This window comes from Vanessa cardui, chromosome 27, assembly GCF_905220365.1.
Source record: "Vanessa cardui chromosome 27, ilVanCard2.1, whole genome shotgun sequence".
In the NCBI taxonomy this organism is placed as follows: Eukaryota; Metazoa; Arthropoda; class Insecta; order Lepidoptera; family Nymphalidae; genus Vanessa; species Vanessa cardui.
The window spans coordinates 55011-71487 of record NC_061149.1 but is presented as its reverse complement, the minus strand read 5'-3'; the positions used below and the strand labels follow the sequence as shown (position 1 = coordinate 71487).

General features: G+C 61.5%; 3 protein-coding genes and 1 non-coding gene across 4 annotated transcripts; all 4 read left to right on the top strand.

The window, feature by feature from the left end:
* The first annotated feature begins 407 nt into the window (after positions 1-407).
* LOC124540916 lies at positions 408-4837 on the top strand. The gene is made up of 7 exons (XM_047118692.1): positions 408-500; positions 561-899; positions 1110-1818; positions 1957-2344; positions 2405-2558; positions 2967-3121; positions 4666-4837. The coding sequence occupies exons 1-7, from the start codon at positions 408-410 to the stop codon at positions 4835-4837; spliced, it is 2010 nt and encodes a 669-aa protein (XP_046974648.1).
* LOC124541325 lies at positions 4103-4209 on the top strand. The gene has a single exon (XR_006967235.1). It is a non-coding gene; the product is annotated as a U6 spliceosomal RNA (small nuclear RNA).
* Positions 4838-7073: 2236 nt separating the features above from the next.
* On the top strand, positions 7074-10205 carry LOC124540915. The gene is made up of 7 exons (XM_047118691.1): positions 7074-7153; positions 7280-7565; positions 7776-8484; positions 8623-9010; positions 9071-9224; positions 9633-9798; positions 9985-10205. The coding sequence occupies exons 1-7, from the start codon at positions 7074-7076 to the stop codon at positions 10203-10205; spliced, it is 2004 nt and encodes a 667-aa protein (XP_046974647.1).
* A 3806-nt stretch (positions 10206-14011) lies between these two features.
* LOC124540914 (PHD finger protein rhinoceros-like) lies at positions 14012-16270 on the top strand. The gene has a single exon (XM_047118690.1). It carries the CDS (start codon positions 14012-14014, stop codon positions 16268-16270), a length of 2259 nt encoding a protein of 752 aa, XP_046974646.1.
* The last annotated feature ends 207 nt before the right edge of the window (positions 16271-16477 follow it).

Below are 16477 nucleotides of genomic sequence, written 5' to 3'. Positions count from 1 at the left end.
TCGCTCTGGCTCAGCTGCCCTGTCATAGCGGCCAGGAAACTGATGGCGACCGGTCGGGTCAAGGTGGGGTGGATCTCGGCGCGAGTGCTTTTGCTCGAGCCGAGGCCACTCCGCTGCTTTAAGTGCCTGGAGGAAGGCCATATGGGGGCCGTTTGTGACAGGGGTTTGGACCGCAGCCGTTTGTGCTTCCGCTGCGGCCAGCCCGACCACAAGGCCCGCGAATGCACCGCCGCTGACGCGAACTGCATCCTGTGCTCAGCGGCCGGTAAAACTGCGACGCACGTCTTGGGCAGTAAGGCGTGCCAGGGCGGCAAAGGTCGCCCTGTCAAAAGAACGGGAGGTGCGGTGACGAAAGGGCCCGTCACCGTGTCCCAAAGGACTGAGGTGCCCATGGAGACCGCACAATAATGGCCCTGCGTTGTCTCCAGGCCAATTTAAACCACTCCGCCAGAGCCCAGGACCTTCTAGTCCAGAGCATGGCGGAGTGGCAAATCGGAGTGGCAATCGTGGCGGAGCCCTACGTCGTTCATTTACGGGACGACTGGGTCTCCGACCACGAGGGAGTGATCTCCATCGTCGCTCCCGCCATTCCCGGCGCCCCTGCGATCGATAGGGTTGCCAAGGGCAGAGGGTGCGTGGCCGCCGTTGTCAACGGAACGGCGTTCGTAGCAGTCTACGCCTCTCCTAACCGGAGTCTCGCCGAATTCGAGCAACTTCTCGTTGAGGTCGGGGCTCTGGTCGGGCAGTACTCACCGAGTCCGGTGATCGTCGCGGGGGACTTCAATGCCAAATCCACGGCTTGGGGCTCCCCTGCGACCGATGCCAGAGGAGAGGTGTTAGAGGAGTGGGCCGTGTCATCGGGACTCACGGCGATCAACAGAGGATCGGAGAGCACGTGCGTGCGGCAGCAGGGCGAGTCGATCGTGGACTTAACGTTCGCGTCCATCGCCCTAGCCCGCCGTGTTCGAGATTGGAGGGTGGAGACGGGGGTGGAGACTCTATCGGATCACCGATATATCCGATTTGATGTCTCCGCGGTTCCCGTCGTCCGGCCCGCTGTTGAGCGGTCAGAAGGTCCGCGGTGGAGTCTTGGTCGTCTCGATCGCCAGTTGGCAAAAGAGGCGGCCATCGTGGAGGCCTGGTGCGCCGGTTCCGACCCGGTCGTCCAGGTCGACCGAGAGGCCGACCGACTCGGTGCCGCCCTGTTTCGCATCTGCGATGCGGCGATGCCGAGGGTGAAGCCTCAGACTCCACGTCGCCGAGTCTACTGGTGGCGCCCGGAGCTACGGACGTTGCGGAGGGCGTGTGTTGCGGCCCGCCGCCAATACGCCAGGTCCAGACGGAGGCGGATACGCGATCACGACCTGGAGGAGGCTCTTTACACCTCCTACAGGGAGGCTTGCGTGTCGCTCCGAAAGGCCATCGCGCAGGCGAAGGAAGCGGCATGGGTGGAGTGGCTGGCGTCTCTCGACGCGGATCCGTGGGGGAGACCGTACAGGGTCGTGAGGCAGAAGCTCCGACCCTGGACACCCCCGCTCACCACCACCATCCAGCCGCGGCTTCTGGGACGGATCGCGGAGGAACTTTTTCCGGAGCGCGGAGCGTTCGTCCCACCGGCGATGGAGCCCGAGATCGTGAGGGAGGTGCCGGACCAGGCGTCCCCGGTTACCGAGGCGGAGTTGTGCGCGGCTGTCCTGAAGCTTCGCTCGAAGAGGACAGCCCCCGGGCCTGACGGGATACCGGGACGCGTCGTGGCGATCGCGTCGGAGGAGTTGGGCGATGGCATGTGCCAACTGTTCTCGGCCTGCCTGGCTCAGGGTAGGTTCCCGAATCGGTGGAAAACGGGTAAGCTCGTTCTCATCCGCAAGGAGGGACGAGCCCCCGATCAGCCGTCGGCCTACCGGCCCATCGTGCTGCTCGACGAAGCGGGTAAGCTCTTTGAGCGTATAATCGCAGCCCGTCTAGTCGGTAGCATGGAGCCAGGCTTGAGCGAGTGGCAGTTCGGCTTTCGCCGGGGCCGCTCGACGCTGGACGCAGTCGCCAGACTGAGGGAGGTCGCAGAGGAGGAGGTCTCTCGGGGTGGGGTGTTGCTGGCAGTGTCGTTGGATATTTCCAACGCCTTCAACACTCTGCCCTGGGAAGTGGTACTGGAAGCTCTCAGATACCACAACGTTCCGGACTATCTGCGACGAACCATCGCCGACTACTTCTCGGGTAGGGCGGTGGTGTTCCCGACGATGGAGGGAGATAGCAGGAGGGCTATGACCTGCGGTGTTCCACAGGGCTCGGTTTTGGGGCCGCTACTGTGGAACATCGGCTACGATTGGGTGCTGCGCGGGGCCACGTTGCGGGGGGTCAGCGTGACCTGCTACGCTGACGACACCCTCGTGTCGGCCCGCGGCAGTACCCATCGGGAGGCGGCGTATCTTGCCACGGCGGGAGTGGCACATGCGGTCCACCGCATACGTGCTCTGGGCCTTGAGGTGGCCTTGCACAAATCCGAGGCCCTAGTCTTTCATGGACCTCGGAACGTGCCACCTCAGGGCATGTCCATAACAGTCGGCGGAACTTCCATCACCATCGGGTCGACGATGAAGTACCTGGGACTCGTCCTCGATGGCAGGTGGAAGTTTGAGGAGCACTTCCGGCGCTTGGCCCCTAGACTGGTGGCTGCAGCCGGAGCGTTGGGGCGGATTTTGCCCAACGTCGGTGGACCGGGCGGTTCCTGCAGACGGCTGTACTCCGGCGTGGTGCGTTCGATGGCACTATACGGTGCGCCAATATGGGCGGAAGCTCTGAGCAATCGCGTCAACGTCGCCTCGCTGCGACGTCCGCAGCGGGCGATGGCGCTCAGGGCGGCTCGGGCGTACCGGACGGTGTCATACACCGCGGCCGGCTTGCTGTCCGGAAGCCCGCCATGGGACCTCGAGGCCGAGATTAACTCGAGTGTCTACTGGCGGGTCAAGGCGGCAAGAGCGAGCGGGAACGGACCGCTACTGCGCGAGGTACAGCAGTGGAGGGAGGAGGCAAGACGCCGCCTCATGGAGAAGTGGGAGGATCGGCTGCGAGTTCCGGATGCCAGTGGGGAACTCGTGGCGGCGATCCGGCCCGTGATGAGAGAGTGGGTCGAGCGCAAGCACGGCCCACTGACGTACCACCTGACGCAGCTCATAACCGGTCACGGCTGCTTCGCCAAATACCTGTGCGAAGTGGTCGGGAGAGAGCCGTCGGTGGTCTGTCATCATTGCGACGACGGAGCCGTGGACACGGCCGAGCATACGCGCGCAGAGTGCCCAGCCTGGGCGGAGCCTCGCGCAGCCCTGTCCACGGTAATTGGATTGGACCTATCGCTTCCGGCCCTCATTAGAAAGATGGTCGCGAGTGAAGAGGCCTGGGCGGCATTACGGGCCTTCAGCGAAGCCGTAATGTCCGCGAAGGAGGAGGCGGAGCGACAGCGGGAGGACGATCCCAACTCCCTCCCGCTGCGCCGACGGAGACCCGGTCGGCGGCGCCGCGACCATCTTGGCCGGTTGCTATGACTGATTTGACGCAGCGGCGGCGGACCTTTACATCCGTCGCCGCATATCCCGGATGTGACACAGCGCTATCGGCAGCGGACTTTTACATCCGCTGTCGCATAGCCCTGAACTGAATTGACGTAGCACAGTCGGCAGCGGACCTTTACATCCGCTGCCCTCTTCAATTGAATTGACGAAGCATAGTCGGCAGCGGACCTTTACATCCGCTGCCGCCGCCCAGCCTCCAGTGGCGGACTCGGGGGGAGTCCGTCACGGTTCAGACGGAGGCGGAGTGTCGGAAGGTGCGCCGTATCACCCTGGCGTGCCTTTCGCGAAGTGTCGCCCTCATTTGCGACAGCCGCTGGTAGGGTCGCGGTGGTGAGCCAAACGCGTTCCCGTGGCCCTGCCGCCTTGCGGAGAGGCGGAAATCCTAGGAGGTTTTAGTGGGTAGGACGGGGCCTTCTGCCCCGGGAGTCCCACATATCCGTCCCGGTCCCCCTTCGGCCGGGCGGAATGCGTAAATGCATTTCCTCCTAGTAAAACAAAAAAAAAAAAAAAAAAAAAAAAAAGGTTGCGGAGGGCGTGTACTCGCTTCGGCAGTACATATACTAAAATTGGAACGATACAGAGAAGATTAGCATGGCCCCTGCGCAAGGATGACACGCAAAATCGTGAAGCGTTCCACATTAATTTTGTCAACCGTTTAAATCGATCGCGTCTAACGCGATCGACTATACGGTGAGACGCTCGTTTCATATTGAATCTTACGTATGTATGTGAAATATGAAATCGAGAGAGGAGAAAGATATTTTGACGACTCGAACGAGTCTCTCGTATATCAGTTAGCGGGGTGCATGTCAGTCGCCTCCTCGTGGCGCACCCTGGGCAACGGTGTCGACGATCTTTTGTCGTCGGCAACGGCTAAGACTGACGGGGAGGGTATGCCACGGACCGCTCCTGGTACTTCTCTGATTAGCAGAGTGGACTGTGTGAGCGGCTTCGTGGCCAAGGGGAGTTTTGTGTAACGTCTGGTGCTGTTTTGTGTTGTCATTCGTTACATGTTGTATATAGTGTGAAATTGTAAAATTTGTTTGTGGCGTCTATAACATGTTCTGTGTTTTGTCTCCGAGGTTTATTGACCTCGGAGACCGAAGGAGGAACGCGTAATCCCGCTAAGTGAGGTGTCGTGGAACACGTCTCGCGGCCTCGAGCGGGACCGCGGGTCTTGCCTTAACCGGCCGGACCGTGAGGAAGACAACCTCTATAAAAATCACCCCGAATCCCAAGTGGCGACGCGGCACGAGGGGATGCATGGCTGATGGGGAGTTCAGTCGCGACCGCGATCCTCGTCAGGGCACCGGCCGACACCCTCGACGAGTTACGCGAGGCTTACCCAGGTACAGGGGGCACCACCTGGGCGGACCGTCACTTCCCCCATGCTCGTGGGATTTATATGGAAGAATCGAAAAACAAAAACCCCAAAAGGACTCCGAGCTCCTTAAGCTCGGAACACGAAGGACCTGCTACGCAGACTGAAGGGCTCTCAGAGTCGGACACTTCAGTTTGCAGCATGCAGACGGTGGAGTCGATTGAAACTCCACACATGGACGAGACAAACGTACGGCGGAAGGGTGAGAAGCGGACCCACGCTGAGGATAGCTGCTCTGGCTCCGAAAGTGACGCGAGCGTGCAGCTGAGTGAAAACTCGGACTCAGCAAGTAGGTGGCTGAAACCTGCAAATAAGAGAGGGCGAGGCCGGCCGCCCACTCACGGTAAATACGTGGGCTTGGGAAAGTCTCAAGCGGAACTCCGTGCGGCGAAAACGAAGGCCCGTGAGGACCGCTTCGAGACCGAAGACGCCCTGGCCGCTTACAGTGAAGCGGCCAAATTAAAAATAGACGAGAGAGCGGCTCGTAATCGGAGTCGTCACATGGACGCGACCAATGAGGACGCTCAGAAGACGTCCGCCGCATTAGATAATACGGTCAAAGAGGCGTTGGACGTGGTACTTCAGGTTGCCAACAAGTCGGGCAACCTGAAGGGTACCTTCGTCAGGGCCCTGAAGACTGCCGCTGACACCATCAAAGGTGCGGTGGCGGAACTTAGGGCCCTGACCATGTCGGAGGAAGTGGCCCGGCTGGAAGCTGCTAATGCTAAGCTTTCCGGCCAGTTGGCGGAACTGAGGAAAGAAGTGGCCGATATGCGCAACAGAACGAACGCGAAAGAACCGAGCGAAGGAAACATGAAGCGCATCGTCGAGGAAGCCTTGAGGTGTAGCCGGGAGCAGTTCAGCAATATGCTGAACGCCCGGATGGAGGGTATTGAGCGGCGCCTCCTTCCGGAGCCTCGGCTGCGACCTCCGCTGGCCGCTGACCGCAGAGCAAAGCAGAGTCGAGCAGCGCAGACTACTGTCCCTGCTGCGAAGCCACCTTTGGCACCACCCGTGCCGTCCGCCGCCAAGGCCGCGGATAAGGGTAACACGAAGACGGCCTCGACTTCTTCGACGAAGAAGAAGTCAAAACGCCCCAGCATGGCTGCCCAGGAGGCGGCAGCGGCTGCGGCGAAGAAGACTGCCCCCGCGCCGACTCCGAAGCCGGGCAGTTCTGCTGTGTCTTGGGCGGCTGTTGTTCGGCAGCCTGCGAGCAAGCCGCCCAAGAAGGCGACACCGGCGAAGACAGGGACGCCGAAGACCGTCCCAACGGCAAGGGACAAGAAGAAGGAGCGTAAAAGGCTTCGCTCTCCTCGCACCGCGGTGATCACGATCACCTTGAGACCCGGTGCAGAGGAGAAGGGCCTGAAGTATGAGACCGTCCTGGCTCAGGCCAAGAGCAAGATCAGGCTCAGCGAGGTTGGCCTGACGACGGTCCGCTTCAGAACGGCGGCAACGGGAGCGCGGATGCTCGAGATTCCGCCGGGCACCGCTGACGCCGAGAAGTCGGCGGATGCCCTTGCGGAAAAGCTCCGCAGCGTCCTCAACCCGGACGAGGTCCAGATCCATCGACCGACGAAATGCGTCGAGGTCAGAGTCATGGATCTGGACGACTCGGTGTCGTCGGAGGAGGTGGTGGCAGCTGTGGCCAGCGAGGGAGGATGCTCCGAAGGAGCGATCAGGCCGGGCGTGGTAGTTCGGTCTGCCAATGGCTGTAGATCGCTCTGGCTCAGCTGCCCTGTCATAGCGGCCAAGAAACTTATGGTGACCGGTCGAGTCAAGGTGGGGTGGATCTCGGCGCGAGTGCTTTTGCTCGAGCCGAGGCCACTCCGCTGCTATAAGTGTCTAGAAGGAGGCCACATGGGGGCCGTTTGTGACAGGGGTGTGGACCGCAGCCGTCTGTGCTTCCGCTGCGGTCAGCCCGACCACAAGGCCCGCGAATGCACCGCCGCTGAAGCGAACTGCATCCTGTGCTCAGCGGCCGGTAAAACTGCGACGCACGTCTTGGGCAGTAAGGCGTGCCAGGGCGGCAAAGGTCGCCCTGTTAAAAGAACGGGAGGTGCGGTGACGAAAGGGCCCGTCACCGTGTCCCAACGGATTGAGGTGCCTATGGAGACCGCACAATAATGGCCCTGCGTTGTCTCCAGGCCAATTTAAACCACTCCGCCAGAGCCCAGGACCTTCTAGTCCAGAGCATGGCGGAGTGGCAAATCGGAGTGGCAATCGTGGCGGAGCCCTACGTCGTTCATTTACGGGACGACTGGGTCTCCGACCACGAGGGAGTGATCTCCATCGTCGCTCCCGCTATTCCCGGCGCCCCTGCGATCGATAGGGTTGCCAAGGGCAGAGGGTGCGTGGCCGCCGTTGTCAACGGAACGGCGTTCGTGGCAGTCTACGCCTCTCCTAACCGGAGTCTCGCCGAATTCGAGCAACTTCTCGTTGAGGTCGGGGCTCTGGTCGGGCAGTACTCACCGAGTCCGGTGATAGTCGCGGGGGACTTCAATGCCAAATCCACGGCTTGGGGCTCCCCTGCGACCGATGCCAGAGGAGAGGTGTTAGAGGAGTGGGCCGTGTCATCGGGACTCACGGCGATCAACAGAGGATCGGAGAGCACGTGCGTGCGGCAGCAGGGCGAGTCGATCGTGGACTTAACGTTCGCGTCCATCGCCCTAGCCCGCCGTGTTCGAGATTGGAGGGTGGAGACGGGGGTGGAGACTCTATCGGATCACCGATATATCCGATTTGATGTCTCCGCGGTTCCCGTCGTCCGGCCCGCTGTTGAGCGGTCAGAAGGTCCGCGGTGGAGTCTTGGTCGTCTCGATCGCCAGTTGGCAAAAGAGGCGGCCATCGTGGAGGCCTGGTGCGCCGGTTCCGACCCGGTCGTCCAGGTCGACCGAGAGGCCGACCGACTCGGTGCCGCCCTGTTTCGCATCTGCGATGCGGCGATGCCGAGGGTGAAGCCTCAGACTCCACGTCGCCGAGTCTACTGGTGGCGCCCGGAGCTACGGACGTTGCGGAGGGCGTGTGTTGCGGCCCGCCGCCAATACGCCAGGTCCAGACGGAGGCGGATACGCGATCACGACCTGGAGGAGGCTCTTTACACCTCCTACAGGGAGGCTTGCGTGTCGCTCCGAAAGGCCATCGCGCAGGCGAAGGAAGCGGCATGGGTGGAGTGGCTGGCGTCTCTCGACGCGGACCCGTGGGGGAGACCGTACAGGGTCGTGAGGCAGAAGCTCCGACCCTGGACACCCCCGCTCACCACCACCATCCAGCCGCGGCTTCTGGGACGGATCGCGGAGGAACTATTTCCGGAGCGCGGAGCGTTCGTCCCACCGGCGATGGAGCCCGATTTCGAGAGGGAGGTGCCGGACCAGGCGTCCCCGGTTACCGAGGCGGAGTTGTGCGCGGCTGTCCTGAAGCTTCGCTCGAAGAGGACAGCCCCCGGGCCTGACGGGATACCGGGACGCGTCGTGGCGATCGCGTCGGAGGAGTTGGGCGATGGCATGTGCCAACTGTTCTCGGCCTGCCTGGCTCAGGGTAGGTTCCCGAATCGGTGGAAAACGGGTAAGCTCGTTCTCATCCGCAAGGAGGGACGAGCCCCCGATCAGCCGTCGGCCTACCGGCCCATCGTGCTGCTCGACGAAGCGGGTAAGCTCTTTGAGCGTATAATCGCAGCCCGGCTAGTCGGTAGCATGGAGCCAGGCTTGAGCGAGTGGCAGTTCGGCTTTCGCCGGGGCCGCTCGACGCTGGACGCAGTCGCCAGACTGAGGGAGGTCGCAGAGGAGGAGGTCTCTCGGGGTGGGGTGCTGTTGGCAGTGTCGTTGGATATTTCCAACGCCTTCAACACTCTGCCCTGGGAAGTGGTACTGGAAGCCCTGAGATACCACAACGTTCCGGACTATCTGCGACGAACCATCGCCGACTATTTCTCGGGTAGGGCGGTGGTGTTCCCGACGATGGAGGGAGATAGCAGGAGGGACGTGACTTGCGGTGTTCCACAGGGCTCGGTTTTGGGGCCACTACTGTGGAACATCGGCTACGATTGGGTGCTGCGCGGGGCCACGTTGCGGGGGGTCAGCGTGACCTGCTACGCTGACGACACCCTCGTGTCGGCCCGCGGCAGTACCCATCGGGAGGCGGCGTATCTTGCCACGGCGGGAGTGGCACATGCGGTCCACCGCATTCGTGCTCTGGGCCTTGAGGTGGCCTTGCACAAATCCGAGGCCCTAGTCTTTCATGGACCTCGGAACGTGCCACCTCAGGGCATGTCCATAACAGTCGGCGGAACTTCCATCACCATCGGGTCGACGATGAAGTACCTGGGACTCGTCCTCGATGGCAGGTGGAAGTTTGAGGAGCACTTCCGGCGCTTGGCCCCAAGACTGGTGGCTGCAGCCGGAGCGTTGGGGCGGATTTTGCCCAACGTCGGTGGACCGGGCGGTTCCTGCAGACGGCTGTACTCCGGCGTGGTGCGTTCGATGGCACTATACGGTGCGCCAATATGGGCGGACGCTCTGAGCAATCGCGTCAACGTCGCCTCGCTGCGACGTCCGCAGCGGGCGATGGCGCTCAGGGCGGCTCGGGCGTACCGGACGGTGTCATACACCGCGGCCGGCTTGCTGTCCGGAAGCCCGCCATGGGACCTCGAGGCCGAGATTAACTCGAGTGTCTACTGGCGGGTCAAGGCTGCAAGAGCCAGCGGGAACGGACCTCTACTGCGCGAGGTACAGCAGTGGAGGGAGGAAGCAAGGCGCCGCCTCATGGAGAAGTGGGAGGATCGGCTGCGAGTTCCGGATGCGAGTGGGGAACTCGTGGCGGCGATCCGGCCCGTGTTGAGGGAGTGGGTCGAGCGTAAGCACGGCCCACTGACGTACCACCTGACGCAGCTCATAACCGGTCACGGCTGCTTCGCCAAATACCTGTGCGAAGTGGTCGGGAGAGAGCCGTCGGTGGTATGTCATCATTGCGATGACGGAGCCGTGGACACGGCCGAACACACGCGCGCAGAGTGCCCAGCCTGGGCGGAGCCTCGCGCAGCCCTGTCCACGGTCATTGGAGTGGACCTATCGCTTCCGGCCCTAATTAGAAAGATGGTCGCGAGCGAAGAGGCATGGGCGGCATTACGGGTCTTCAGCGAAGCCGTAATGTCCGCGAAGGAGGAGGCGGAGCGACAGCGGGAGGACGATCCGAACTCCCTCCCGCTGCGCCGACGGAGACCCGGTCGGCGGCGCCGCGACCATCTTGGCCGGTTGCCTTAACCTGACTTGACGCAGCGGCGGCGGACCTTTACATCCGCCGCCGCATTACCCGGATGTGACACAGCGCTATCGGCAGCGGACCTTTACATTCGCTGCCGCATAGCCCTGACTTGATTTGACGAAGCGTGGTCGGCAGCGGACTTTTACATCCGCTGCCGCCCTGAACTGAATTGACGAAGCATAGTCGGCAGTGGACCTTTACATCCGCTGCCGCCGCCTAGCCTCCAGTGGCGGACTCGGGGGGAGTCCGTCACGGTTCAGACGGAGGCGGAGTGTCGGAAGGTGCGCCGTAACACCCTGGCGTGCCTTTCGCGAAGTGTCGCCCTCATTTGCGACAGCCGCTGGCAGGGTCGCGGTGGTGAGCCAAACGCGTTCCCGTGGCCCTGCCGCCTTGCGGAGAGGCGGAAATCCTAGGAGGTTTTAGTGGGTAGGACGGGGCCTTCTGCCCCGGGAGTCCCACATATCCGTCCCGGTCCCCCTTCGGCCGGGCGGAATGCGTAAATGCATTTCCTCCTAGTAAAACAAAAAAAAAAAAAAAAAAAAAAAAAAAAAAAAAAAAAAAAAAAAAAAAAAAAAAAAAAGGTTAGGTTAGGTTCCCGCGGGGTGCATGTCAGTCGCCTCCTCGTGGCGCACCCTGGGCAACGGGGCCGGCTTGAGCTTGCTCGCCGGCCGCGGCTAAGACTGACGCGGAGGAAGGCCGCGGGGTCGCTCCTAGTACTTCTCCGAGCGCAGCGGAGTGGACTATGTGAGCGGCCCCGCTGGCATAGCGGAGGAGTGTACTATATGTACAATATGTATTATATGTATTTATGTAAATATTGTAAATAGTTGTGTAAATGTCAATATATATATATATATATGTATATAGAACGGAGGGCTCTTTATGAGCGTCGAAGGAGGAGTGGTGGTCCACCATCTGATGCGTGGTGGTCCACCGTGTGGTGTGGAGATACACCGATGGTCGGCGGCGGAGCCTGTCATCTTATCCGCCGCCACCAGGGCGTCAGCATTGTTGGCGCCCAGCCTCCAGTGGCGGACTCGGGGGAGTCCGTCACGTTTACTGGACGGAGGCAACGGAGGAAGGCGCGCCCTTGGGCGCGCATTCAACGATTTGACCGCCTCACGGCGGTCGCCGCGGGGGGGCCGCGGAAGTATGCTCTAGCGTTCCCGTAGCCCCTCCATCACGCGGTACGGTGGAAACCCGAGGAGGTTTTAGTGGGTAGGACAGGGCCTTCTGCCCTGGCACGGGGCCCTTATGGCCCCGGTCGAGTCCCACATACCCGTCCCGGTCCCCCGGCCGGGCGGGAGGCGTAAATGCCTTTCCTCCTCGTAAAACAAAAAAAAAAAAAAAAAAAAAAAAAAAAAAAAAAAAAAAAAAAAAAAAAAGGTTAGGTTCCCGCAGACTCGCCATCTGCGTACCGACCGATCGTGTTGCTGGACGAGGTGTGTAAGATCTTCGAGCGTGTCATCGCCAGTCGCCTCGTTCAGCACATGACCAGGGTGGGGCCGGATTTGGCGGAGAACCAATTCGGCTTCCGCCAGGGGCGTTCGACGGTCGACGCGATCATGCGCGTGAAGGCCCTCGCGGAGGAGGCAGTCGCCCGGGGTGAGGTGGTCTTGGCGGTGTCGCTCGACATCGCCAACGCTTTCAACACCTTGCCCTGGAGTACCATCTGTGAAGCACTCCGATACCACGGAGTGCCGCGCTACCTCCAACGCGTGGTCGCGGCGTACCTGTCGGACCGAGCGGTCGTGTACCCGGGTCGCGAGAGGTGGGGTCGTCGGGAGACGTCGTGCGGCGTTCCACAGGGTTCCGTTTTGGGTCCACTCCTGTGGAACGTGGGGTACGACTGGGCCCTGCGCGGTGCGTTCATCCACGGCGTCGGCGTCATTTGTTACGCCGACGACACGCTGGTTACAGCACGTGGAAAGACGTACCGGCAGGCGGCCATACGCGCGACTGCTGGTGTCGCGCATGCCGTGGGAAGGATCCGGCGGCTGGGCTTGGAGGTGGCACTGCACAAGTCGGAGGCCCTGTGTTTTCACGGGCCGAGGATGAAGCCGCCTCCCGGGTCCAGCATCATGGTAGGAGGGGTGTCCATCGCTGTCGAGTCGACGATGAAATACCTAGGACTCGTCCTCGACAGTAGGTGGAACTTCGAGCCGCACTTTACACGGCTCGCCCCCCGGTTGTTGGGCGCCGCTTCAGCGCTCTCGCGCTTGCTGCCCAATCTGGGGGGACCCAACTCCTCATGCAGGAGGCTCTACATGGGGGTCGTACGGTCGATGGCGTTATACGCCGCGCCAGTGTGGGCGGATGCCCTGACGGCCCGCAACATCGCCGCGCTGAGAAGGCCGCAGCGCGCGATGGCCGTCAGGATGATAAGGGGATACCGTACGATCTCCTTCGAGGCAGCGAGCCTCCTAGCCGGATCGCCGCCCTGGGACCTCGAGGCTAAGCTCCTCGCGTCGCTCTATTGGTGGCGCGTGGAGGCGGTCGAGCGGGGTGAGCGCCTGGTGCCTCGACAGATCGAGGCACGCAGGGCAGAGCTCCGCCAGGTCTCAGTGGCGGAGTGGGAGACGCGCTTGGCGCGACCCACGGCAGGGCAAGCCGTCGCTATTGCGGCGGTGAGGCCCGTCCTGAAGGAGTGGCTCACTAGGAGCCACGGCGCCCTCAGCTTCCGGCTGACGCAGGTGCTTACTGGACACGGATGCTTCGGTAGGTACCTGTGTCGCATAGGTCGGGAGCCGACGTCCCAGTGCCACCATTGTGGCGATGGTCGCGACGATACGGCGTTGCACACGTTGGCGGAGTGCCCAGCATGGGCTGAGCAGCGCCGTGACCTCGTCGCGGCCGTCGGTGTCGCTGCGGGAAACCTCTCGCTTCCGGCCGTCGTCTCCACGATGGTACGGAGCGAGGCAGGGTGGAGCGCCGTCGCCACCTTCTGCGAGGAAGTGATGCTCGCAAAGGAGGCGGCGGAAAGGGAGAGAGAGGCTGCCTCCTCTCTCCCCTCCCGCAGCAGACGAACTGGGCGTCGCAGGGTGGTCGCCGACTTACGACCACCCTAGGGCGTGGCCTGCGGACGGCAGACTCGGGGCGTCTCGCCGTCCGACCAGCAACAGGCCTCGAGGCGGCGGCGTCGTGTTCCGCACGCGCGCCTCGTAGTGGAGTCCTGCGGCCGGGTGGACAGCCGCAGTGAGTGACGGGGCGCGCCTGACTCTTTACATCAGGCGCGCCAACGCCCGTCGGAGGGGTGCGACGAATGCTTCGGCGATACCCGCCCTTCCGACACATGGGCACTTGGAGGACACGGGTTGGGTTTTAGTCAGTAAGAGTCTGACAGTACCCTTCGCTCTTCCCCCAGAGCGGAGGGTCTCCATGATGGATTTCCCAACCATAAAAAAAAAAAAAAAAAAAAAAAAAAAGGTTAGGTTAGGTTAGGTTGGGGTGCATGTCGGGGTGCATGTCAGTCGCCTCCTCGTGGCGCACCCTGGGCAACGGGGCCGGCTTGAGCTTGCTCGCCGGCCACGGCTAAGACTGACGCGGAGGGCATGCCACGGGTCGCTCCCGGTCTTTCTCTGTTTTCAGAGTGGACCGGCGGCCCCGTGGTAACGAAGGAGTGTATATATATTTTAAGTATGTAGTAATAATAAGTTTATTTTAGGTGTATAGTCTTTTGTATAGTGTTTTCTTTTATTGTGTACCCGAATCCTAAGTGGCGACGCAGCGCGATGGGATGCATGGCCGGAGGGTATTCCGGTCATGACTGCGTCTCGCCGGCAGCCCCGGCAACTTTTTTAAAAATATGAGTGCTTCTAACAATAATAATTCTCCAGGAGGGTGTCACTCCCTCTCCGACCCGCTTCACGGGTCGGACCGTCCCGCATCGAAATCTGGAGGGGACAAAGATGCACTAGATCTTTTTCACGATGACCATTTGGCGAGCATAAAGGATATAGAGATGGAGAGTGTGGGAGTAGTTTTAGGTGTAAATAGTAGTTTAAGTTGTACAAAGGAGGTGGAAGTGCAAGCCCCAATGGCGCGCAAAATACAGACGCAGGAAACTGCACAGAAAATCCCAGTGGTGAGACTGGAACGACTCTCCGAGTCAGGCCCGTCTCCCACGCAAACCGGACGAGACACGCGAAGGAAGGGGGAGAAGCGGCCCCGCACGGCGGACAGCTTCTCGGGCTCCGAGAGCGATGCGAGCGCGCATTTTAGCGACGCAGAACTCTCGGAGTCGTCAGTGAGTAGGTGGCTGAAGCCCTCGAGTAAGAGAGGGCGTGGCAGACCGCCTACTCACGGGATGTACGTCGGGCTCGGCAAATCCCAAGATGAGCTCAGCTCCCAAAAGGAGAAAGAACGGCGGTACGAAGCGGAGGATGCGCTGGCCGCATACACTGAAGCGGCCAAGGCGGCGATTGAGGAAAGGGCGGCTCGCACGAGAAATCGCACGCCGACCATCGGTATAACCGAAAATGATATTCCGAAGACGTCAGCCGCCTTAGACGCGAAGGTCCAGGAAGCGCTTGACGTGGTGCTTCAGGTTGCCGACAAATCGGGCAACCTGAAGGGCACCTTCGTCAGGGCTCTGAAGACTGCCGCTGACACCATTAAAGGTGCAGTTGCGGATCTGAGAGCCCTGACCGTGACAGAGGAGGTGGCGCGGCTGGAGGCTGCGAACACGCAGCTCTCGGGCCAGTTGGCCGAGCTAAGAAGAGAAGTGGCCCTGATGCGCACACAGCCTGCGAGTATGGACGAGGCAACCATCCAGCGCGTAATGGAGGAGGCGCTGCGCTCCAGCCGGGAGCAGTTCGGCAACATGCTGAATGCCCGGATGGAGGGCATCGAGCGGCGCCTCCTCCCGGAGCCCCGGCTGCGACCTCCACTGGCCGCAGACCGAAAGATGACGCAGACTGCGGTTACAGCTGCACGGGGGACGACTCCAACGCAGTCGCCCGCTGCTGTGGACACGGAGAGAGTTGGACGGAGCTCTAAAACGGCTCAACCAAAAGTCACCAAAAAGAAGGGGAAAAAGAAGAGGACAAAGCCCAGTATGGCTGCTCAAGAAGCAGCAGCAGCTGCGGGTAACACAACTGTCCCTCCAGCGCCGTCGAAGCCGGTCAGTTCCGGAACGTCATGGGCGGCCGTTGTTCGCAAACAACCGAACAAGCCGCCCAAAAACCCGGCGAAAGAAACAAAGGGAAAGAAGAAAGCCCCTAGGCAAAGGAAGCTTCGCCCTCCTCGCACCGCGGTCATTACGATCTCACTGAAACCCGGTGCTGAGGAGAAAGGGGTCAGGTACGAGAGCGTTCTCGCTGAGGCCAAAAGCCGTGTCAAACTCGGCGAGGTCGGCCTCACCTCCGTGCGCTTCAGGACAACAGCCACGGGGGCGAGGATGCTCGAAGTGCCGCCGGGCACGAACGAACCGGAGAAGGCGGCGGACGCTCTAGCGGCCAAGCTCCGGGAGGTCCTCGATCAGGACGAAGTCCAGATCAATCGGCCTACCAAATGTGTCGAGATACGCGTCATGGATCTGGACGATGCGGTCTCGGCGGAGGAAGTAGTGGCGGCGGTCGCCGCAGAAGGAGGTTGCCCTGATGGAGCGATTAGGCCAGGCGTGGTCGTTCGGGGCTTCAACGGCTGCAGGTCGCTGTGGCTCAGCTGCCCAGTCGCAGCGGCCAAAAAGATATTGGCAACTGGCAGGGTTAAGGTGGGGTGGATCTCGGCGCGGGTGCTGTTGCTCGAGCCGAGGCCGCTCCGCTGCTACAAATGCCTCGAGGGAGGCCACATGGGGGCCAAGTGCGACAGGGACGTCGACCGCAGCCGTCTGTGCTTCCGCTGCGGTCGGGCTGACCACAAGGCCCGAGATTGTACAGCCACAGAAGCAAGCTGCGCCATATGCTCAGCGGCTGGCAAACCGGCGGCGCATGCCATCGGCAGCAGGGCGTGTCCTACGAACAGAACCCGCCCTGCGCGAGGTAAAGCCAGAGGAACGGTGGCGAAGAGGCCCGTCACCGCGTCCCAACGGACCGTGGAGGAGCCAATGGAGACATCGCACTAATGGCTCTGCGTTGTCTTCAGGCCAATTTAAACCACTCTGCCAGAGCTCAGGACCTCCTAGTCCAAAGCATGGCAGAGTGGCAAATCGACGTTGCGGTGGTATCGGAGCCCTACGTCGTTCATTTACGGGACGACTGGGTCTCCGACCACGAAGGAGTGGTGGCAATCGTCGCCCCTGCCGTCGCTGGTTCCCCTGCTATCGAAGGGG